General features: G+C 55.6%; 1 protein-coding gene across 1 annotated transcript; it reads right to left on the bottom strand.

The window, feature by feature from the left end:
• Window positions 1–6,928: 6,928 nt before the first annotated feature.
• Window positions 6,929–23,096, bottom strand: LIPN (lipase family member N). Its single transcript, XM_041729274.1, has 12 exons — window positions 22,870–23,096; window positions 22,174–22,353; window positions 21,108–21,190; window positions 20,717–20,835; window positions 20,052–20,169; window positions 18,113–18,311; window positions 16,339–16,448; window positions 13,725–13,861; window positions 11,736–11,876; window positions 10,620–10,691; window positions 10,032–10,103; window positions 6,929–7,162 (listed from the first exon to the last, which is right to left on the bottom strand). Exons 1-12 carry the CDS (start codon window positions 23,094–23,096, stop codon window positions 6,929–6,931), a joined length of 1,692 nt encoding a protein of 563 aa, XP_041585208.1.
• Between the last annotated feature and the right edge of the window lie 1,286 nt (window positions 23,097–24,382).

The following is a 24,382-nucleotide window of genomic DNA, read 5'->3' as shown; positions in this document are numbered from 1 at the left end:
GTTTCACCTCCATGAAACTAATATACTCCCTGGAAGAAACCCACCAACCACTTTACTTTTGACATGAATTTGTATTAGAAATTAATGTTGTTACTTACCTTGTTCTAAACAAAATATTAATGGGATATTCAGGCTTGAGAGAGTATAGTTCCTGGGACGCCTCGGGGCTCAGTGGGTGAGCATCTGCCTTCTGCTCAGGGCGTGACCCTGGGGTCCTGGGATCGAGTCCTGTTTTGGGCTTCCTGCAGGGCGTCTGCTTCTCCCTCTGCCTGTGTCTCTGCCTGTGTCTGTGTCTCTCATGAATAAATAAATAAAACCTTAAAGAGAGAGAGAGAGTATAGTTCCCTAGGTGCGTCTGTTATGGGGTAATGACTTTCTTGCTTTGTGTAAATGTAAGGGTGAGAAAAATAAGAGAAACATTGTCAAATTTTCAATGACTTTATATTATGTTCAACATCGGTGGAACTTGCTAGATTCTATGCTTGCTTGGAAGTGATCCCAGTATTTCCGATGTGATGAAACAAATGTCTTATCATTGACCTGACAAGCAATCTTCTCCTCATCTGATTGTTTTAATCCAGCTTTGTTGAGATACAACTGACATATAACATTGTGTAAGTTTGAGATACACACTGTGGTGATGGGATATCCCTACACGTTGTGGAATGTTTACCGCACATCCTTCATCTCACATAATTACTATTTTGTTGTGCTGGTGAGAACATTAAAGCCCTCATAGCAACCTTTAAGTACACAGTACAGTCATCGTGCTGTGATAGGTCCCAGAACTTACTCATCTTAGCAAAAGTTTGTATCCTTTGACCTCATTTCCCTGGAAACCATCATTCTACTCAGTTTCTATGAGTTTGATGTTTTTAGGCTCCACAAATAATTGAGCTGATACAATATTTGTCTTTCTCTGCCTGATTTATCTCACTTAGCATAATGCCCTCGAAGTCCATCCACGTTGTCCCAAATGCCAGGATCTCTTCCTTCTTTATGGCTGAACAGTATTTTACTCTGTGTGTGTGTGTGTGTGTCTGCACCACATTTTGTTCATCTGTCAATGGACACTTGGACCATTTCTAGGCCTTGGCTTTTGTGAAAATGCAGCAATGGACATGGAAGTACATAAATTTTTTTGAGATGGCAACTTCCACTCCTTTGGATATATACCCAGAGGTAGGATTGCTGGGTCATATGGTAGTTCTATCTTTTCAAGTCAATTTGATGGTTAGAGTTTATTTATTTATTTATTTATTTATTTATTTATTTATTATTTAGGTGATTTGTATTTTTTTTTTAAGATTTTATTTGAGAGAGAGGGAGGGACACCAAGAGCACAAGCAGTGGAGGGGCAGAGGGAGATGTAGACTCCTTGCTGAGCAGGGAACCCAACGCAGGACTTGATTCTAGGACCCCGGGATCATGACCTGAGCTGGAACAGATGCTTCACTGACTGAGCCACCCAGGCTCCCCAATGGTTAGAGTTTATAAAAAACACAACAACCTCCCTTCCCCAAAAAAACCCCAAAAGATTTTCTCATCTCTTGGCTTAATTTTCCAATTAATTTTGGTCTAGGGTAACACAAACATGACTTTCTCCATGGTGTCCCGTTGTCACTTACATAGTCTTTGAACACATTTGTGCAGATGTGTGCAGTTGGACATCCTGGGTTACAATCATAACTCTGGGATGCCTGGGGTCGGGGGCGGACCATCTGCTTTCAGGTGAGGGTGTGACCCCGGGGTCCTGGGATCGAGTCCCACATCGGGCTCCCTGCATGGAGCCTGCTTCTCCCTCTGCCTGTGTCTCTGCCTCTCTCTCTGGGTCTCTCATGGATAAATATAAAATCTTAAAAATAAATACATAAATAAAATCACAACTCCTTCACCTGTGTGCAATCTTAGGAAAATTTGGCTTTTATGTCTCATTTTTCTCTATGCCTCATGTGACCATAGTTCCATCCCGTAGCCTTCTACGTTTTAAATGAGCTATTTCCTGTAAAACTCTTAGTAAAATGTAAACTATTACTCAGACCTGTAATAGTCAATGTATTTGCTACCAGATACAGAGCACAAAATATCAAAGTAGTGGTATTGGTAAAAACTGTTTTCCCATACATTGCAGCTTGTTGATTTAAAGCGGAAGAGTGTAGAGTATTTAAAACATACTTTTTTATTGCAATGTAACACACAGAATAGAAAAAAATGCACACACGGCAAAGGTACAGCTTGGTGACTTTTACCATGGTGAGAACTCTTAAGACCAGACCTGCCCTCTTAGCAGACTTCCAGTTGTCACAATTATATGGTTCCAAAAAAAAAAAAAAAAGTAAAAAGAATAGAGTGAGTCACTCATCATGTTTCCACCCGGACCCATTATGTTGTTTCGGTTTTATATTCAATAAAGGCACGTCTGCGCCTACTGATAGGTGTGTGTGCTCACTGCCACGGACGCGCACGTCTTTGTCTGCGGCTCCTTGCCTATCGCTCCAGCACGGTGTCGTCCCCGTCGCTGCCGGCCATCCTCGCCTCCCACCTCTCCTGCGACGCCTACAGCTTGGTGGGTGCTAGTCTGGGGGCAGAACGGTTCCAAGTGCCATCGGCCTGTGGGTGCACGGGGGTGGGGTGTGCAGAGGGTGCAGGGGGTGCAGAGGGCTACTCTGGGGGGTGCAGGAGGCTACTCTGGAGGGTGCAGGAGGCTACTCCGGGGGGTGCACGGGGTGCAGGGGGCTACTCCGAGGGGTGCAGAGGGCTACTCTGGGGGGTACAGGGGGGTGCAGGTACTCCAGGGGGTGCAGGGGGCTACTCTGGGGGTGCATGGGGCTACTCCGGGGGTGCAGGGGGTGCACGGGGCTACTCCGGGGGGCGCAGGGGGTGCATGGGGCTACTCTGGGAGTGCAGGGGGCTACTCCAGGGGGTACAGGAGGCTACTCTGGGGGGTGCAGGGGGTGCAGGGGGTTACTCCAAGGGGTGCAGGGGGTGCAGGGGGCTACTCCAAGGAGTGCATGGGGTGCAGGGGACTACTCTGGGGGTGCAGGGGGTTACTCCAGGGGGTGCAGGGGGCTACTCTAGATCTGGCAGCGGCCGGCCCGGGAATTGTCTGTCTGGAGAACCCCGTGCTCCGCGGGCCTTGGTCAGATTTACGGATTTGCCCGCAATCCTCGGTTGGTCCCCTGCATCCCATTCTCTGCCCAAAAGCTGGCGTGATCTTTTCAAAGTATAAGGCTTGCGCTTCCATCAGGGAACAATCCCCTGGGGGTCGTTGTGGCTCTTAGGGTGAAGGCGGGAACCCTCGGCGTTCGGACGCCACCTCAGCCCGTCTCCCCGCCGTCTCCCGCTTGTTCCCCGAGGGTGCCTGGTGTGTCAGTTGTGCGAACTGATAAGGCCCCTCAGAGAAACCCGTAAAGGGGGTGCTGCTGGCTGAACAACCAAGCCAAGCCCCCCCTCCTATTCTAAAATGACCCTAAAGTGAAATCGATTCTGCAGTGAAGTTGAGCGACGGCGGTGGTGAGGACGTGGCCTGTAGAGCCCCTCGTGGCCGAGAGCCCGCTCACCCCAGGGCCCCGCACGACCAAGGTCTCCGAAGAAAGCGGGGAGGAAGGACGTCCGGGACCCGCCCAGCAGAGGTGGGGAACTGTCACAGTGGCACATCCTCGGCCCCGTTGCCATGGCAGCCCCAGGCCTAAGAAGGTAAGACCCTAAGGGAATCTCAGCTCACCCCTGAGGTTTCCCACTGGCGGCTGTAAGGCGAGGAGACGGGGATGCCACAGGGGTCAGGACTCCTTTTCACTCCATCTATCCCACCGCTGGCCGAGACCCGCAGGAGGCCCCAGGCAGGGACATCTGTGAATGTGGCGAGGAGGCCACCGGGCCGGCCTGGGAAAGAAACCCCATTGTCCTCCCCCGGAGCTCTGAGTCTGTCCGCCTTGGGACACGGTGTTGAGAGCGGTCCTGAAAGTACAGCTTTTCTGCTGCCGAAAGTCAGTCTTATCACCACATCAATACTTCTTCTTCTTCTTCTTTTTTTTTTTTTTAGGATTATTTGAGAGAGAGAGACTGAGAGTAGGAGTTACATGGAGAGAGAGTCGGCTCCAGCATCCGGCTCTGTCCCAGGACCTGACATTGTGACCTGAGCCCAAGGCAGACGCCTCACCGACGGAGCCCCCAGGAGCCCTTGTGCTTTTTACAATTGGCAGTGTTTTAGACGATTAATTTTGTTTTCCAACACTTTGATGTTCTGACGTGTGTGAGCGCCGCTCCGCGTGGGCTGGGGATGTGCTAGGTGGGGGACGCGGTGACACAGCAGCTGCCTCCTGGAAGCTTCTCCAGCGGAGGGAGGAAGGGGTCACGCAGGGAACCAAGAATCAATAGCACTGGGAGATCTCTTAGGAAATAGGGAGCAAGATTTTTGATAGTTTCAACCTAGAGGTAAGGCGTCTCTAATATTCCAAGATGAATTACAAGAGTTCTCTTTATGGCCGAGTGTTACGTTGATAAAGTTGCATTCACTGCCTTCCCACGGAAACCCAAACATTGCCTCATACCCGAAGCACCCAGGTTCTCCCATTTTGGGGACGGGCACAGCCACGACACTCCAAGCTCCACGTGTCACAGGAGACGAGGCATCGTGCACACAGGGCCTGATTTAGAGAGAGCGATGAGCTCCACTCGAGGCCTTGGACTGAGAGACCTGCGGTGGACGTTGCGCAGAAGTCATCGGCGGCCACTGGGGTGCTTTGAAGGTCACCAGACGCGTTATGACTGTGTTCATCCATCTGTTCTGTTCCTTTTTTTTTTTTAAGGTTTTATTTATTTATTTATTCATGAGAGACCCAGAGAGAGAGGCAGAGACAGAGGGCACAGGCAGAGGGAGAAGCAGGCTCCATGCAGGGAGCCTGACACGGGACTCAATCCCGGGATCCCGGGGTCATGCCCTGGGCCAAAGGTGGACGCTTAACCACAGACCGCCCCAGGTACCCCCAACAATAAATTATTTAATGCATTTTTATTAATTTGGTTAAACGTGACTTTACAAGGCTGTACTGTTTGTATGAAAACTACATTTTACTCTTGAGAAGAACTCCATAAAAGTCCCCTGAAACTGATAAAAATCAGTCTAATCTCGTTACATAAAAAGTATACAATTATGGAAAGATGTGCACCTGAAATTGCTTCAGTGTTTTAAAACTGTCTTTCCTTTTTTCTTTTTAAATAATTATTTATTTATTCATGAGAGACGGAGAGAGAGAAGCAGAGATACAGGCAGAGGGAGAAGCAGGTTCTTCTCAGGAGCCCGACGCGGGACTCGATTCTGGATCCTGGGATCACGACCTGAGCCGAAGGCAGATGCTCAACCATTGAGCCACCCGGGTGCCCTGTCCTTCCTTTTTTTTTTTTTTTTTTAAATTTTTTTATTTATTCATGATAGTCACAGAGAGAGACAGAGAGAGACAGAGAGAGGCAGAGACAGAAGCAGGCTCCATGCACCGGGAGCCCGACGTGGGATTCGATCCCGGGTCTCCAGGATCACGCCCTGGGCCAAAGGCAGGTGCTAAACCGCTGCGCCACCCAGGGATCCCTGTCCTTCCTTTTAAAGACTAAAACTGAGGTTAAAACAAAACAAAAGAAAACAAAACATGATGAAATATGGATTATCTATTGAAGAATGGTAGTGCGGTGTTTGACATCCAAAAGACCCTCGTCCTCCATGCAAATATTCGGGAGCTGGTTTAGATTCTCCCTGTTTAGGATTAGCTGTGGGAGGTACGTGCGTGTATCACTTCCTGATGATTCCTTGAGGATCACGAACATTCTCCATTAAAGAAGGATGCACCTGTTGTGTCTATAGAGAAGGTAAAGAAGGTTTGCAAGTTGGCAGCACTCGCGAGTCCGGGACGGACATGGGGCGCCGTGCTGGGAGGTCTGTACTGAGCCCGGGGGTCGGGGTCTGGCCTCGTTGAGGGCATGAGATGGGGCGAGGCTTGGACTATTCCTGGTGCCTTCCTTGCTGCTTCTGAAACAGGCTTTCTGGGAGCTGCTTTAAGTGTCGGCTGGGGCGCGAGCCTGGGTGTGGGTTCCACTTCGACAATGAAGACACGGTGGGCAATCAGAGTAACTTATCTTTAGAGCAAAACGAGAGAATTACATCCCGGGTGTTGTAACTGAAGAATGATCACAGGCTCCCTAACAGTCCCAATTTTCTCTCTCTCTGTTTTTTTTTTTTCCTGGCATTTCCGGAATACGGAAACTCAGTGAAGTTCTCCAGCGTGCGTTTTCCTTGCGCGGCTGACGTGGGCCAGCGCTTGCTCATGCCGTCGTGACCCTCAGGCTAGCCGTGTGACCGCAGCCACCCACAGGATAGTCCCGCACGGCTGCCGCTACAAAGTCTTGCCTTGTAAGAATATTCCTAATTAGGGAAGAAAAAGGCCCTTTTTGAAAGGAGAAAAAATGAGTGGGAAATATCAGAAAGGGAGACAGAACATGAGAGACTCCTAACTCTGGGAAACGAACTAGGGGTGGTGGAAGGGGAGGAGGGTGGGGGGTGGGGGTGACTGGGTGACAGGCACTGAGGGGGGCACTTGACGGGATGAGCACTGGGTGTTATTCTGTATGTTGGCTAATTGAACACCAATAAAAAATAAATTTATTAAAAAAAAGAAAGAAGAAGAAGGCCCCTTTTAACTCATCTTCCAGGCGTATATTCACGGAGGCAAAAAATCGGCCCCGACTGCGGGGAGGAGACCCGGAGGTTCTGGGGGCACTTTTCTTGGATGAAGAGCAGCCCTGTTGAGACAATTCCTGGTTGGGCCGCGGATAAGGAGCCTCCGTGGCCGTGAGGAGAAGACCTCACAGCTGACCAGCCCCTTCCTGGGGCCTCCATAGGCTCGCCGGCGACTTGTAGCCGAGAAGCAGGTGCGCCGCGTCAGGAGTCCGACTGCATCAGCTCTATGATCTTACTGTAGACTCGTCGCGGCGCATCCAGGCCCCAGATGAAGTCGAAGTGGTTCCAGTCGGGCAAGAGGTCGAAGTACCGAAGGTTCCTGATTTGGGGGATTGTCCTGGCCACATCCTGGAGGGTCACAAGGACGTCATTGCCACCGGCCCATATGGCAGTAGGCACCTTCATGGCACTCAGGTCGTAGAGCGGGGGACGGCTCTACGGGAGAGAGAAGGAGCGTCCGTGAGAGAAGGCTCCCCACGCAGCCGGGGAGGCCGCGGGTGAGCCCCGAGGGAAGGAGAAAGAGCGCCTTCAATGGTCCCTATCTTCAAGGGGGCGATTGACAAACACTCGCCTACAAAGCAGCGTGCGTCAAGGGCCACAGGACGCTGCCCCCAAACCACGGGAGGTGGGCTAAGAAGAAGCGACTTCTGGCTCGTGTGAGAGGAGTCGCTCGAAATGACCCTTGAGGGACCTTGGGACTTTGCCGGATAGGGATGCAGTGGGAGGGCTTCCCGGCAGGTGGCAAAGGCATGAACAGCACGCTCGGGAAGGCAGGGCGTCCCGGGAACCCAGGGAAGGAACTCTGAGCCAGACGGCGTCGATCTAGGATTGGAGACAGGCAAGGTCCACACCCCAGGCCCAGGTGCTTGGACATCCTTCAGAAGCCAGGGGCAGGGGGCAGGGTCTTTCTCAGAGCTCAGTCTTGGGATGACTGCGGGGCTGTGAGCCCGGGACGCCGGAGGGAGGAAGGGCCAGCTGGAGGCGGACCCTGGACAAGGTAGACGGGCATGGCGGTGGCCCGGAGAAGGGACTATTGACGCCGTCGGACATCGGGTGGCTTACGACCTCCAAGGGAGATGTGTCAGAGGCGGGCTGACAATTAGCAGAAAGCAGCGCGTGCCGGCGGGGCGGGGGCGAGGGAGGCCGTCCAGAAGGGGACGTCTGGGTTGGGGACGCGGATGGCCACCCCACGTGGAGGGTTGGGATCTGGGAGGGTTGGGACCCCCAGGGCAAACACCTGCAGGTGAGAGCCAGGCCCTGGGTTCGGCGACTCACATAAGCAGTTGCAGCGGAAAGAGGAAGCCCCGGGGCCCAGTGTGGGGCCCCCAGGAGGTGGGGACGCTCGCCTGGCCCCGCACGCATCAGGAACGCTGATCAAAGGCAGAGGGTGGGTGACGAGGGACGCGTGATAGACTCGCAGGGTGACGGCAGGTGCCCGTGTTTCAGAAGCAGCAGCAGGGGTGGGGGGGGGTAGGACGGCGGGGGGGGGCAGGCACACCGGAACAGTCGCGGGCCTCCGTTTTCTGGGAGAGGAAGGAAGGAGACGGGCCGGGGGCTCTTGGACCGCGTGAAGGGATGTGGGGAATGTCAGCCACGCAGCAGGCGAGGGTCCTGGGTGTGCCAGGTCTGCAGCCAGGTGAGGAGGGCCCGGCCCCAGCCCAGGCTGCCCCTCGGGGCTCGTGGGGCCAGGAGAGCATGGAGATCACGGAGATCAGGGAGAGCGGCTTCCGGCGACCGAGTCCTGCTCGGAGCAGGGTCGGCGGGGACCTGGGCACCCAGGCACCTCCGTCCTTCCCTCCACGGAGCCAGGGGACACGCCGACCGCCCGGGTCCAAGGGTGCGTGGGATGCTTTGCCTCGCTCTCTCGTGGACGGAAGGGCCGGGAAGCGTCGGGAAGCGGGCCCAGGTCGGCCTGAGGGGGGTGCGCGCCTCCTGAAGCGACGGCCTCCTCCACTTCCCGACGGCAACCCTCCAACAGGCCTTGCTGCGCCTGCTGTTCTCTCCCTTTCTCCTCCTGGCCCCGAGCTGAGCGCTTGCGGACACGTGTGTCCGTGAACAGCCCGGTGTGCGGGGCAGGGGACCCTGTCGGGGGCTGACAACGGCCCTGTCCCAGCGGTGGCACCATCACGCGAACACCGTCTTTCTTGAAACTCATCGATTTGGAAAATCAGGGCATTTTATTGTATGTAAATCGTACCGTAAGTGTAAAAAAGGATAATAATATCCCTGGTTCTCTCGGTCGTCTCAAGGGCTGGAAGAGTTATTTGTCTAACAATTCAGTCCCTTCGTGAGAAATCGACGGGTCTGGTTGGCTGATTTGATGCTCAGAAACAACTTAATTGACCCACATTTGGGGTCAATTGACCTCATGTACCCACCTGGGAAAACAATGTACCCGCCTGGGAAAACAATGGAAAAGATGAATTTAATGTGTTCAGTTCATATTGAGAAGCCCAGCTCCTGACTTCAAGGGAAAAAATGGTGGCAACAGGATTAATCCCAGGCCCAGGAGGCGGAGTCTACAAATCCTGGTGTGAAAAATCAGAGCGGAGAAAAGATGCTGAAAGCTCGACTTTTCATGGGTGCATAATATTCCTTTAATTTTCATGGGAGCCTATTTTTTTTCTGTTGGTGCCAAGAACTGGATATTCATTTTCTCTGTACATTTTTAATAGATTTTCATAAAACAATTTTCATTATTACACAGTCAACAAAAGCATGCTAAAACCCAGCTCAGTAGCATGGCTGGGTCCTGCCGTAACTGTAAGCGAAGAAGCAAGATTAAAAATTGTGCGGAAAAAAAAATAAAAAAAAAATTGTGTGAAAGCAGCCACACTGAGAAGATTGGAATAAATGCAGTAAAATATTGATACATCCAGTGTGCTTTGGGTGGAGGGATTATAAATTATTCACGTCCCTTAGGATATGCTTCTTTTGTTTCTATTCTACTTATTTTTAGATTTTTCTTTTTTACAATGAGTGCATATTTAAATTAGTCATTTTTTAAAAAGCTCTATCGATCAATGAGAATGCCACCAATTACAGGTAGGATTCTTTTCACTGTCCAATAATTTATTTTTTAAAAAAGATTTTATTTATTTATTCACGAGAGACACACAGAGAGAGGCAGAGACCCAGGCAGAGGGAGAAGCAGGCTCCATGCCGGGAGCCTGACGCGGGACTCGATCCCCGGACCCCGGGGTCACGCCCTGAGCCGAGGGCAGACGCTCAACCCCGGAGCCCCCCAGGTGCCCCCCACTCTCCAATAATTCCTTATTATAATGTCTCAAAATCCCCAGCTCACCTGATTGTAGTGATGCATGTTCTCAGCTTCACTTCCCCAGTCGTAAGCTCTGAATTCATCAGATCCATAAAGCTGAAATACATGTTTTTTTTTTTTTTTGCAAAAATCATCAGAATAAGAATCAGTTGCTACCAGCAGATCTTAGACAACCACCGTGCAGCGGAGCCCCTGGATCAGCAGAGGGACATGCATCCACTTTTACCACCAGACGCACGTGGCCAGCGGGCGGTGGGGGGCATCTCCCTTGGTTTGGAGGAGCAGCTAACGGAAAACCAAGACCCCCTCAGGGGGCCTCAGGCGCAGGATGATGCTCTCTGGGGAAGTTTCCATCTGATGCCTTCCCGGGTCACCTCTTGCTTCAGCTCGGGGTCTGTTTGACAAGCTCCGACCTTAACGGAGGGCTCACCTATGTCTCCTGCCTGGTCTGCACCATCCCTTCTCCTTTCCCTTAAAATTTGGGGAAACCAAACCAGAGATGGTGACAAAGACACCCTAGAAGCCGCCTCGCAGCCTCCGAGGGTGGGGCTGCTGACTCCCTCTGTTTGGAGGTGCTGACATCAGCGGCCTCTCCTGTGGCGAGGACCCTACCTGTTTTATATGCAGTATGTTCTGTATTGACGATCCGGTGGGCGCGTGGGACATGTACACGTCCATTCGGCTCTGAAGGGAAAGAAGACGCGGCATAGCAGCAGCTACCCAGAGCGGGAAGCAGAGAGCGACTGAGCGAAGGTGCAGCGGCCAATGCTGGGGGTCGGGACACGACAAGGCAAAGGCCCCCAGGTGAGTCACAATTCACACCAGGCGCCGGAATGTGGGCAACGAACGGGCTGGCTGAGAGCAGGTGTGGCCGGCGTGTGGGGAGCTGATGCACGCCGTCCGTCCCCGACCCGTGGGGCAACCCCGCTATGTCAGGACAGGACCCTGTCAGTGACCAGCTTTGGCACCTTGGCCCAGGGATCTGACACCTGCGCGTTCCGTACTTTCGCCTGCTAAACGAACATCCCCAAGATCATCCCGCGTCCGGCTTTCTCGAGGATAAGACACGATCTTGCGGAAGAAAAGCGACACGTCCTCGGTTCCCGTGGCGCAAAAGCGATCAAGGGAGCCGCTAAAAGGATCCGCTTTTGAAGAAGCGGATCTGGGGCCGAGTGGGCCGCCCGGGAAATGCTCAGCAGGTGCAGACCCCGCGTCCTGCGCCCGGAAGTCCCCCCACGGGAGACAGAGACTTGATGAACCCACCTGCTCCTCTTTTGTGGGGAAGTGTCTGTCTCCACTGCATCCTGCCTCCTGCTTTCCAGGGTAAGTGAGGCGTTTTATCAGAGGCCAAAGTCCCCCCCAGCGCATGAGGCCGTGGGAAATATGTGCAACGCTTGTCTGCACTTTTTTTCTTTTCTAGGATTTTTTTTTTTTTAATGCACTAGGCTGGTGGTAAAATCCAATTGACCCTCGTAATGGTGGCCGAGAGTGAACGTATGGAAGTCCCACCCATGCAGGGACATCGGCTTCCCCACCTATGACAAAGGGTGGCAGGATGAAGCCACCAACCCGCCCTTCACAGTCACGGTCCATTGAATTCCCGACCTACGCACAGCGTGCGTGTCTACACCGCATTTGTTTACACGGCGTAACAGCTGCATCAAAGTGAGTCGAAGGAAAGCTGGAACCTCTTAAAGCCTCAGATGCTCCCATCACCATCATACATACCGTATTCATGTTCTTCTTGTTGGATCCGGCCCATAAGGACATAAATTCACTACAAATCACCCACAATATTTTATTGTTGCAGATTCTGATGGAAGGTACCTTCCCCGTCTTTAGAAAGAAACCTTTGGTACCGAAAAATCTCTGTAAAAATAAACAATAATTAGCATCTCAAGAGCTGTTTTCGGACCCGTTGACATTCCCTGCCCTGCCAGGAGTGAGGGTCCTTGGACATCTACTTGCATTTGTCTTTGCTGTTTCCGTCAAGGAGACAAGTCCCCGGGGAAGGGGGGGAGATACTAGCTAGGAAGGCGTCTCTATCCAGGGAAGATCAACAAGCACGATTTGGAAGAGACGGCCCTGCCCTAAGGATCTTGGACTCAAGTCCACTCTCCACGGTGAAGCTCCCCCATCACGTGCAATCAGTAACTCCCTATGTTTCTGATTTCTCATTCATTGGCCAGAAAACCAGAGCAATTTCCCCGTTAAGGCCAAACACCGCCTTGACTAGGAAGGGAGAGCGGGGTTTTCCTGGAAACACCATCGTTTCAGCCGCGTCCCACCAGAGCCAGCTCTCAAGCCAGAGCGCGGAGCATGGCATCCTGAAGGTTGGGACCCCAGACGGAAAACGCTGGATGTCACGGGAGGCGGCACGGTGCAGACTTACAGGGCTTGGGTGGGGTCTCTGCTGGGAGGACTGGAGCTTCAGGGGCCCCAGACCTGAGGTGGTGGCAGGGGTCGGGGACTGGGGCTCAGGGAGGCGGGAAATCGGAGGTCAGGGACCGTGAAACCGAGAGAAGCCTCAGCCCCCACCTCCGCCTGCAAAGCAGTACGTATGCAAAATGATGCACTTGGAGGTAGATGTGTCCAACCCAGGATTTAATGTCACTAATTTGTCTGCTCGACTCTGCTCCAATGTGGAGAGTGTCCCAAACCAGCTGATGTCAACACGCTTTGCGACAGGACTATCAGCCACACAGAAGGGAGCCTGCCCCACTAAGCTTGCAGTAAACGGCACAGAATTGCTGAAACCCACCATCAGGCTCCACGGAAAGCCACCCTGGCGTCAGCTCTCAGATGGTGTTTCTTCCCATTCCCGTCATGTCACCCTAAACCAGGCCTCGTTTTATTTATTTATTTATTTATTTATTTATTTATTTATTTATATAAATTTATTTTTTATTGGTGTTCAATTTGCCAACCTATAGAATAACACCCAGTGCTCATCCTGTCAAGTGCCCCCCTCAGTGCAGGGCCTCCTTTTATATACGAATCACTGTGAAACCTTTATCGGTCTCCTTGACTTCATTTTAGCCCAAATCCATTTTAGCCGACAAGTTTAAGGGGCAATTTTGGCCAAAATACCATGTGTGTTGTGGCAATGGCATTGTTAGAGAAACATAAAGCAAAGAAACAAACAAAAAAAAAACTTTCGATGGGTCAATCAGCCACCAAACTACTTTTTCGACCCTTGGAAAATAACCGGTCGATACTTGGATGGATAATCGAGCTGGAAGGCGTGTAGGTCTCTGGAAACTAAAGCAAGCTCCCCGGTGGGAGGCCCTGTTATTCGGGCTTATCTGACATCGGAGTCCGAGACCTCCGGGACCACACGGAGCTTGGAAATTGTGCTTCCCCTTGGGCATTGTAACCAACCGACCCACCCGGGGGATCGAGAAGGAAGCCAGGTAACCTGTGAGGAGACTTTGCACTGACCCAGCACCAGCTCAGCACCCGCTAGATGCTCGGGTCCATTCACAGCTGAGGATAATGATGTGTTTACGGGACTTGTGGCCATGCACTTGGGTACAGACACGCACGCGCACACGGACGCACACGCACACAGCACGCAGTCACAGAGTCTGGTTTCTACAGATTTCATGTGAATTTCCTACTTTCCTACGTTCACTGTGTGATCAGTCTTAAAATAACAAGGGTCGACAACCCAGAATGGGATCCTCAGATAGGTTTTGGCGAAAATGAGGAGCCTACCTTGATTATGGAATTCGGAAGTAGAAAAAAACTGGTAAAAATGCCCGTGGGGTATTTGAATGAGACCACGGGACCCAGGGCAAAATTCATTCTGATTCTCCGTGCCAGCTCAGGCATGCTGGAAAAGGCCACAAACCCTAAGAGAACAGGAGACAAGACGATCTCGTAAAAATCCGAAATACCGAGGCAGCGTCCCTCCGACCAAAGGGGGCTGTGCTGTGACGTCTTGTCCTGTTGCTGCGACCCCGCGGGTGACCTGGGGCCTGCTTCTGCATTGCCCTGCAACGACAACTTGCCTTCCTTCCTCCTTGCTCTCAAAGCGTCCATTTTTTCTTGAATTCTGGACAATGAAGTTGCCGGGGGAGGGAGGGCCTGCGGCGGGGCTGCCACCGGAGCCCTGGGGAGCCTCCCCCCACGTAAGGGCACCCGCAGCACCGGCACAGAGCTCCCAGGAGCGAACCATCGGCTCCCGGAGGTGCACCCATCAGCTCTTCGTGCAGCCTCATCCAGTTACTCCCCACTGATTTTCCTCACAGTGCAGGGGATGCCATTCCTCTCGGGGCTGCACGGGGTGCTTGCCCCCCTCCAGAGTCTCCGCTGGTGTCCCTCCTCCCTCGCTGGTCCTGCCAAGGCTGCCTGCACTCGCTCTCACCTGTCAGCAACAGCAGAGCACGCACCTCCTGCCCTGTGAGGATGGGGGTGGAGACCAGCGCGCTGCAGGGGAAAGCACCTGGGGCATCTCTGTATTTGGGTTCCCTGAGAGGCCTTCCTGGGCCCCCCCACTGTGTGCGTATGTGCATGTGTGTGCACGAGGGTGTACAGGGGTGTGTGTGGAGGCGTGTGCGTGCACGAGGGTGTGTGTGGGTGTGCACAGGGGTATGCATGGGGGTGTGTGTGGGTGTGCACAGGGGTATGCGTGGGGGTGTGTGTGTGTGCACAGGGGTATGCGTGGGGGTGTGCATGGGGTGTGCGTGGGTGTGTACAGGGGGTGTGCATGGGGGTGTGTGCAGGGGGGTGTGCATGGGGGTGTGTGCATGGGGGTGTGCACAGGGGTATGCATGAGGGTGTGCACAGGGGGTGTGCATGGGGGTGTGTGCATGGGGGTGTGCACAGGGGGTGTGTGCATGGGGGTATGCACAGGGGTATGCATGAGGGTATGCATGGGGGTATGCATAGGGGTATGCATGGGGGTGTGTGGGGGTGTGTGCATGGGTGTGTGCACAGGGGGTGTGCATGGGGGTGTGCACAGGGGTGTGCACGGGGGTGTGCATGGGGGTGTGCATGGGGGTGTGCATGGCGGTGTGCATGGGAGTGTTCATGGCAGTGTGCATGGAGGTGTGTGTGGGGAGTGCACATGCACGGGGGTGAGCATGGGGGTGTGCACAGGGGTGTGCAGAGGGGCATGCATGGGGGGTGTGCATGGGAGTGTTCATGGCTGTGTGCCTGGGTGTGTGTGTGGGGGTGTGCATGTGCACAGGGGTGTACACCGGGGTGTGCATGGGGTGTGCATGCCGCCATAGCAGACTTTTCTCTGACGTTCTCGTAGAACCACTGAAACCATTGTGGCCAGAAAGCAAACTGAGGGTGTTGAGGGCCGCGCAGCTGCTAGTGGACTTCTCCTAGGATAGCTTTGGAGGCGTGTAGACCCGAGCCCTTCCGTGCCCACGCGGACTGGTGGGCAGCGGGAGTCTGGGCTGCTGATGTCTTGCCCACAGAGGGTCCTGCCCACGTAACAGACGTTGCTCTGCCCAGGGCGCAGAGGAAGCTCTCTGGATGCTCGCAGGCCCAAGCGGTGTGGAGCAAGGCTGCTCGGGTGCGTCCTGTTCTCTGCAGACCGGGTGGGAGCCCATGGGCGTCCTGCCCACACCTCTCGGGCCGCTCAGGCCATCCCTGCCCGGCCGCGGGCCCAGCACCCGCCCTGAGCGGTGACGCCGACGGCCTTCCATCAGTGCTTCGTGTCTGTTTCCTCCTCCAGGGGTGGAAGGTGCTGCAGAATTGCGCTGACGCTCCGTCGGTGCAGGGCCTGTTGGCCAGGGTAGGAGAGTGGCTGCCTGTCCGCGGCACACTTCTGTCTGTCTGTCTCCCTCTAGATCTTTGATGTCCTTTGCGGCTTATGTCCTGCGACGCTCACTGCCTGTTCCACGTGGAAACAGCCTGTCGCTGTCAAGTGCTGATAAATGCACGTCTGCCATCAATGACAATGGCTGTAGGGACTCTGCCATGACAATGCTGTCCACTTTTTGCAGACTCTTGCGCGGTTTCGCAGGAAGGGACTCATCACTCTCCGGGGGTATTTCACGTCACGAGGCCGCACCTTCCCAGCTCAGCGCGGGGGGCCTAGAAACTCACTCTCTGGGAACACTTCTTTGGATCTGGGGCACGTGGAGATCACATGGTGGGGCCAACACACTGCTGTGACCGGAAATGGAGGAGCGACTTGGCCTACATGCCGCCTTGAATCCGAGGACACCACCCCATAGGGCCACAGGACAACGTGTCCCGCCCAGGATGGGGAAACTGAGAGCAGACTACGTGGCGGCGACTCTGCTGCCGTCTGAGTGCGACCCGCCGCGAGGCTCCGTCCCTCGCAAGACACTGCCCTCTGTGCACATACCTATCGTGGTGCCCAGGGAGTGTCCGATGAAGTACAGCTTCTGCTGCCCCGTTTTGTTTACGATGAAGTCTATTATTCCTGGGAGGTCGTATCTGGCCATCTCGTCAAAACTGCAAAATAAAACGGGGGCTTGGACACCCTGGTGCCCGAGGTCAGGACTCGCGCACGTGCTCACTTTATTTCTTGCCTGCAGGGTTCCGCAGCCGTCACTGCTGTGCACCTCATTATTCACCCAGTGATGTACAGGCTGGAAGGCGACAGGACTGATTTCCGGGCACGTGCACGGCCTCAAGGCCAGTCCCGCCCCCTCCTTCCCTTCTCCCCCTGCCCGTCCCCATCTGCCTTGCCCCCTTCTCCTCAACCCCCCACGGGCCACCTCAAGATCTTCAGGCTATTTCGCACTCAGCCATCGTGACCCGCTGCAGCTGAGGAACTCGTGGCAGATTAGCGAATGCCCTGAGCTCCAGTTTGCTTGTTTCTAACGAAGCCTGCGCCAGGGCAGGGCAGCCGTGGGGACCAACGGCAGGCGCCGCAGCGGGTGCACCTGTCACCGATGCCTCCTCCGCTGTCAAGATCTGTCCCATGTGCACCAGGCCGCACAGCAGCAGCTCGGCCGGCAGCATGCAGGACAACAGAAAGACCCGCGTGCTGTTTAGTAGGGCCGGGCCCCCCGTGCTGGTGCCTTGTTACAAGAACGTGCGAGGAAATCCGTGGGCTGACGTGCCCGAGTGTGAGCGCATCCTCGTGATGCCTTATAGTAAACAAGCCCCGAGCTCTGGCCGAAGGCCAGTGGCACCAACTAGTCCCTGATGTTTGCCGCTGCCTGAAAGCTCTGGCCCTAACCGCCCCTTAGTCCCCAGCCTGTCAGTGGGAGCCGGGTGCCCCCTCAGTGTGGCAGGAATGTGCCGGTGCAGGCTTGCAAACAGGGCCTTAGCCTTGCGGGGGGCAGGGGCCGGAGGGAGGCCTGCCCTCCATGACCCCGTGTTCACTAGCAGCAGCAGGAGCAGCAGCGGGCGCCTGGGTGGCCCCGTTAACAGTCTGCCTGTGAATGGGGTCCCGGCCCCAGGTCCTGGGATGGGGCCCTGCATGGCGAGGGTCCCTGCTCAGCCGGGAGCCTGCTTCTCCCTCTCCGTCTCCCTCCCCTTCGGCCTGTTGCTCTGGGTGCTTGTGCTCATGCACCCCGTCTCTCATCCTCTGTCAAGTAAATAAATAAAACCTTAAAAATAAAAAAAAGAAGCAGGTAGCATGTGAGAAGATGGTTCTCTGTGGCCCGTGAGTGAGGTTTTAAAGGCCTCATGCTGGAGTTGCCCTGAAAACAGCGTCCGATACCGTCTCCACCGGGGCTTCTCCTAATAAAACCCGGGCCGGCATGCTGACCGGCTGGCCAGGAGGAGACTCGCGGCAGCAGCAGGATGAATGCAGGCCTCGCAAGGCCGGGTACCTCGCTCACGCTCGAGTGCTCGCCCGGCGGACACGCTCAGCACACGTTGGCTAACGGGTGCACGCCCGGTCACGGAATCCCCAGAACCACCCCCCAGGACGTGCCCACACATCCTACCGGGGTGAACCGGGTGTTAAAATCACCCTGTTACCGCGATGTACCCGCTGGTGGGAGGGTCGGAGAAATCAGACCTCCCGCTATGCCTCTGCTCGGAGCTCCTCGTAGAAACCGCAAGGACCCAGGTGACTCCCGAGGTGAGAGGTACCGTTGGCGTCATGCATGCCAAGGAACGGTCTCCAACTTTCCCCGTGATGCGTCTTAGATTCAGTTTACCTGAAGGCCCAGAATTTTTCCTCGGTCGCTGAGAGCGTTCTGTGTCTCCTCGACCAAGTGTTCCCCCGACTGTTTCCCATCCAGACGTCATAACCCGCGTCTGCGAGAAGGAACCCAAGGCTGCCGTTGGCATAATTCTCAAGCCAGGAGGCGTTGTCGGCAAACAAGGCGTGCTGCAGGTAGACAACGGGCCGGGGACCTGGAAGGAGGCGGACAGGGGGGAGGGCAGGCGGCTCAGGTGTCTTGGCGCGCAGGGCCCTGCTACGGCCTCAGGGTTCCTGTGTCCCGGAGCTGCTCCTTGAAGGATCCCCGCTGAATGGACGCAGCAACAGTGCTTCACGGCCACTAGGAACCTCCCAGGGCCGCCCCGTTCCAAGGCGCAGGGCAGGACTCAAGCCTGAAGCGGGTACTAGGAGTAGCACTCGCCTTTGCGTCTGTCCGGGGTCTGCTCACAGAGACACGGGGACCATCGCGTCCGACCGAATCCCGCGCCCCTTCCCGGCAGGAGGAAGGGCGAGCAAGTGGACAAGGACGGACTCGTTCTGCAGGCCGAGCATCCGGCCCAGGCCCCGGCCTCTGCCCATGGGACACCTTGGAACCCCAGGATCCGTTCAGCATCCCCGTGACGACTGTCGGGGGTCCCTATTCCCACGGGAGAGGGGATTGAGGGAGGCGAGGAGAACCAGGGCGCACGTTTCCAAAAAGGCACCATAATTTGGGGCGTAAGGGACGGGCTCTGGAGCCAGGCTGGGTTTGAATCCTGATTCCATCGCTTGCTAGGCATGTGGCCCCAAGCCCGTTACAGAGCCCCGGTCCATCCCCGGCAAGACACCGACGTCCTGGGGACGCTGAGAGGGTCCCTGACGTGAATCAGTGTAAAGCTCTTAGAATAATCTGCTTAATACATGGGATGGGCCTTAATTCCGAGCCTCCCCACAACTCTCCCTCCTTAAGTAAAACCTTTCCTGGAAAAACTCCCTCCTTCTGGGTTCCCAGCAGCCACCTGCCCCCCCCCCCCCCGCCCGCCCCGTGTCGCCAGATTTCTCAAGGGAGACAAAGTCCCACACAGGTGAAATGGAGACCGAGAGTAACCGAAGACGCGGATGCCCTGTTCATCTGAATTTCTGATAAACAGCGAACACGGGCCGTGTAAGCGCGTTGCCGTGTGGGGCCTGCACGGGGACCCGACCTGCTAGCGTCACCCGGGCGTCTCGTGCTTCCTCGGCTGCCCCGACCTCCATCCCACTCTCAGTTTTTTCCCTGAAACTCCGGGATCAAATCCTGTTTCTTCCCGTCAAACAGCAGATTCGGCTGCCTGCACATGGGCCAGTGCGGCGGTCGGGGCGCGGGATGCGCCGCCCGGCCGTCCCAGCTCCTCTGCCTGCTGGTCTCGCTCCCTCACCCCATGTGTGGCAGTTACGTGTCCCTAAATAAGCAGCAGTTCCTCTGCGTTTGCACGGCTATCTCTTCCTCCCAGAACCCAGGCCTTACTGACACCACGCTCGTTCCTGCCCCCAAACCTGCGTCCCTCAGATGAAAACGTAGGCGAGTGTAGCAGGGTTCTTCCCCGAAAAGTCGCAGACACGTCAAGGCCGTTGAATGTGACGTGTTGCATCCTGCAGGGGGAGGCCTGCTGTGTGAGCAGGTGCAGGAGACGCCAGGTGGCCGGCTAGTCCCCGCCAAGTGGGGCTGTGCATGCTCCGGGAGGCGGGGACACTCGCGTGAGGAGTCGGTGAGGCACGGGAGCAACGTGAGCCCCGCCTGGGCCTCCGCACCCCGAGCCCTGGGCCTGCTCACCATCAGCAGGACCTGCCCCGCCCCTCGGAGTCGGGTTCTTGCCTGGCTCCGGAGAGGAGAACCGGACCTGCTCACCGTGTGAGGACCAGCCCGCTGGCCCACGCCCCCCTCCCCCGGTCCTTCTCGCAGAGGACAAGCCTACCTGCACTCCCGGCCTCCGCCCGACCGTGCGGGATCCTGTTGATGCTGAGGATGTACCCGTCCTGCGTGGTGACCTCATACTCCTCGCTGGGGTAGCCGTTGTAGGTGATGATCTCGCTCTGCCCAGGGGAAACACAGACATGAGCTCAGTGCCGCCTCCCCAGGTCGGCACCCGGGCCGCGCGCACCTCCTGGGGTGACTGATCTGAAACCTGTGGCCCCGGAAACTGTGCCGTCGGTTCGCTACGTAAACCCCTGGCACGGCATCAGCAGAACATTCTCCGCTGTCTGCTGTGGGCAGGTCTGGGGTCAGGGGCCGCGGGCGGGGTCGACCTAGCCTTCTGGCAAAGCTGCGTGGTCACGCGCATTCCCGAGACCCCTTTCCGTTTGGTAGAAGGCAGTCATACATGTCATCCCAAGGGCTTAAAAATACAGATTCTTAACGCGTTTAAGCTCTGAAGCCGCCCACCCCTTCTGTTTCGCTTTTTGTTACTGGGAGGCGTCGCTTATTTGGCCAAACGGGAGGCTGTTCCTGGCTTGACTCTCAGAGCCGGGCAAGCGTCGCCCACGGTGTGTCTGGTCCCTCATCTGAGATTTCTTCCCTGCTCTCACGAGACCACGAACCTGCCTTACGCGATGTCCTTTGGGACTTTGCATGATGACTTACAATATTCATCCACACTTCAGGATTCGCTTCGTTTTCCAGATTGAAGAAGCCGCCAGCATTTAGAGTTCTGGAGGTCAAACAACAGGTCGTCATAAAAAACAGCCACATCGTGGGGATGCCTGACAGAAGACATTGAACGATCACAGATTAGTTTTCAGACATCAACGTTGACTGAGAAATGAAAATAGGGTGAAACCCGGCTGGACGTCACAGGACCAGGTGGGGAGCACGGAGGAGAGCAGGTGCCGCGGGCCGAGGCTGAGCCTGCGAGGCTGCTCCTCCCACAGCCTCCACCGCAACCGACTCTCGCCACGTTGCTCACTAGGACCGAGGCTCATCTCTGGGTTTTCCTTCACTCCCAGGGGTTCAGGCCTGTTGAGTCTTTGCTCACCTGCGAATCGCCGGATGCCTGAGGACAGGCGTCCAAGCCGCGGCCCAGCGGCCAATGCAGTCACGTACCCGCCCTCCCCTTGGCTTCCCCCGAGGGAAGAGGAACAACTTGCAGACGGGCTGACACCCGGCTTCCAGGGACGGGATTATTGCTCTCGTGGACACCCAGGCCGGGAGGGGTTGGGGGGAGGGTGTCTCACATTGAACCGCGACCGTTACAGCACCGTGATGGGCTCAGAGCTCCAGCCTGGCCATGGGCAGGCGCTCCGACCCCGGGCAACTCACGTAGCAGCTCTGTCTCTCGGTTTCCTTGTGGGTAAAACCAGAATAATAACCTAACCAACCAACTTACCAGGTTCCACTGAGGATCAGGCGACCCGACGAAGTCAGAGAGCCTTCACTGTGACAGACTGACGACTGACTTCTAGAGATCTTGAGCTTTACTTCTTGAAGATCTTAAAGAGCTTTCCGCGCATTGATGTCTGGTTGAAGACGGTTTTACATCAGCAAATGTGGTAGTACTTAAAACGTTTTGAACACTGGCGACAGCTAGCGTCTGCTGGCACGGAGCAAGAGTGGAGAAGGTTCCTAACGCCGCAGGTGTGTTGTTTCAATCTCAAAGAAACTCCGCGGAGCGGGTCCTATCATCCTCGCCTTGGCAATGGAAAAGCAAAGCAAAACAAAAGCCAAGGCTTGGGGAGGTTTCCGCTCCACCCCAGGTCACAGAGCCCGCAGCCGCCCCGCCCGCTCCCCGTCCTGGCCGAGCTCCTGCTTACCCTGCTCAGCTCCTGCCCCCCAACACTCCCTAAGGCTCGGGAACCTCTAAGCTTTTGCAAGTGGCGCCGGGCTGAAGAACCAGATGTGGCTGCAGCGACAGTTAGAAGAGGCTGGAGAGAGGAGAGGCAGGAAGCCCGCGGGAATGAGGAAACCCGGGGCGGCGGCACCGCCCAGGGCGTCTCGGTGACGCCCCGAGTGCCCTGATGTGCTTGCAGATTGGGCAACAGTGGTCTGCAGCATGCCACGGAACCAGTCAGACGGATTCCCGCCCGTTCCCACGGAGCACCTACCCTGGCAGGAGGGCGCAGGGCCTCGCACAGTCGGGGAGCAGGCTCAGGGGCCCCTGGACATGACCAGGCACCGTAGCATCAGCCCTGTCAACGCCGGGCAGGGTGGGGGGTCGGATGGCGCCATGTGGGTCACAGCACCGATGTCGGTCGTGCAGCGTGGACGGAGGTTCCTGAGTGCGGCTAAGCCCAGGCAGCAAGGCCGGATCCAGAAGGAGCCGCGTGGCCAGGGAGGCTGACCCGCGTGCCCGAGGGACTCGGCCTGCCGTCGGCTCTGGCAGCGACCGTGTGGTGCCAAACCCCGGACCGGGGAACCTCTGCTTAAAGCAAAGGAGAAGCAGGGGTGCCCGGGGGGCACAGAGGGAAGGCGTCCCACTCAGCGCAGGTCACGACCGCAGGGTCATGGGATAAAGGCCCACATCGGGCTCAGCAATCAGCGGGGAGTCTGCTCGAGACTTTCTCCCTCTCCCTCTGCCCCTCCCCACCCTACAACCCCCCCCTCAAATACATAAATAAAATCATAAAAAGGAAAACAACCCAAAGTAGAAGCAGAGGCCAGAGGAGAAGGAAGACCATCTGGGCCCAAACCCCACCTGGAACTAGAGCAGGGCACGTGGGCCTCAGGTTTCCCGTGCACCTGCAGGGTCTCAGGGTGACCGACTGTGTCCTCAAGAAGAGGCTTCTGACTTCAAAAGTCACGTCAAATACAGCTTTGGCGGATTTCCTGGGGGTTCAGGGGGCGCGGCGCGGTTGGGGCTCTTGTAGGTTTGGGGCCGCAGCTCCATGTGGAGGCAGCTTGAGCGGGCGCGAGCGTCTGGGGCCCCGATGGGTCGTGGCCCACCCGAGTCCCAGAGCTCTGCATTGCCGGCTTCCCGGATTCTCTCCTCCGCGCACCCAGGGCCCGGAAAGGAGTGAGAAGGAAACATCCCGACTTCTTCCTGGGCCTGTGAACACAGAAGCACAGCTCCCGCTCCACAGAAACCCACATTTTCACTGTTTTTTTTTCTCCTCCCCGCCCCCCTCCCATAAAATTGGGTGATAATAGAGCTGAAACATGATCTTGGGCAAAATGCAGATGAAGGCGCGGCCTTTCCAAAGCCCCGTAGTATCTCGGGATCCTGACCCAGAGGCCGTATCGTGGTCCGGGCAAGTGTCAGTGAGGGCGGCCCGGTCAGACCTCAAGGCGGCCGAACAGCACACGCTGGAGCGTACGGACAGCGTGGACTCGGCCTCGGCATCTGTCTGTGGCGATGGTTCTTATTTTCCTTCCAATGTCCGAATTCAAAATACATTTGCTATCACGTCTCATCTTTATTTTGTTTGTTAGCTTCTTTCTCTCCAAAGACTGATTTTATTTATTTATTTATTTATTTATTTATTTATTTATTTATTTATTTACTGGTGACCCATGACTTTGCATCAAAGGGGGGAATCCGTCTTCCTTGAAAGCCACTCCAGGTTAAAAACAGAAGCTAACGAGAATTTTGGAAAAATAAATTCTGGAAGCCTTACCCCCTGGAGACAGATTTTTGCCCTGGAATGAAAGCCTTTGCACGATCGTGAGCAGAGAACTGGTTGCTTGCTCACCAGGTAGCTTCTCCGGATCATTATGCATCCCCAGATCCAAGCAGGGCCCAGGCACGGTGTGCACATGTGCACACGCGGACACACACACTGGCTTTGGGAAAGGCATGGTGAGTTCCATTTCTAATTTCTTTACCCAGAACGCAGAGCTGGCCACGCTCGTGACCCTATAAGCATCAGTGCTGCTTCTGGAATCACGCACCGGAGGGGGGCACGTTCTGTTTCGCCGGGTCACTGAAGCCCCGTCAGCCCCCTTCGAACACAAGGCGGCCCCCGCCGGAGAGGCAGAGATGACCACAAGGCGCTGGGAAGGTTCTGTCTTAAGTGACTGGACAGTGAAGGTTCTTGGAGGGAGGTCGGACAACGCTAAGGGAACGCACGCTCATCCTGATCCAAGACGTGCAAAGGGAAGATCACTTTCTTTTAAAGAGAAGTTGTTCCCCGCAGCACAGGTGCTGGCCCTTGACGACAGCGGCCTGGAGCGGCGGGATCAGGACCATTTGGCGGCCAAGGTCAGAGCTCCGGGAGAATGGAGATGGGGGCCGTGGCTTCCCACCCTCCAAGTTGGCCTCCTGCCCAGCTGCTTACCCGACGTGCGGAGTTCACGACAGCTCACCTTGTGTTCGGG

Source organism: Vulpes lagopus, chromosome 14, assembly GCF_018345385.1.
Source record: "Vulpes lagopus strain Blue_001 chromosome 14, ASM1834538v1, whole genome shotgun sequence".
NCBI lineage: Eukaryota > Metazoa > Chordata > Mammalia > Carnivora > Canidae > Vulpes > Vulpes lagopus.
Note: the sequence above shows the minus strand (reverse complement) of the source record. Positions and strands in the feature narration are given on the sequence as shown.

What these genes read in the sequence shown, in the direction of transcription:
- LIPN (XM_041729274.1), bottom strand. Translation starts at nt 23,096, where the DNA reads ATGTTTCCTTCTCACTCCTTTCCGGGCCCTGGGTGCGCGGAGGAGAGA. An exon ending in AGGCATCCGGCGATTCGCAG is followed by an intron (nt 20,836 to 21,107) that starts GTGAGCAAAGAC and finishes GTCTTCTGTCAG; the next exon opens with GCATCCCCACGATGTGGCTG. An exon ending in GGCGGAGGCCGGGAGTGCAG is followed by an intron (nt 18,312 to 20,051) that starts GTAGGCTTGTCC and finishes GCCTCCTTCCAG; the next exon opens with GTCCCCGGCCCGTTGTCTAC.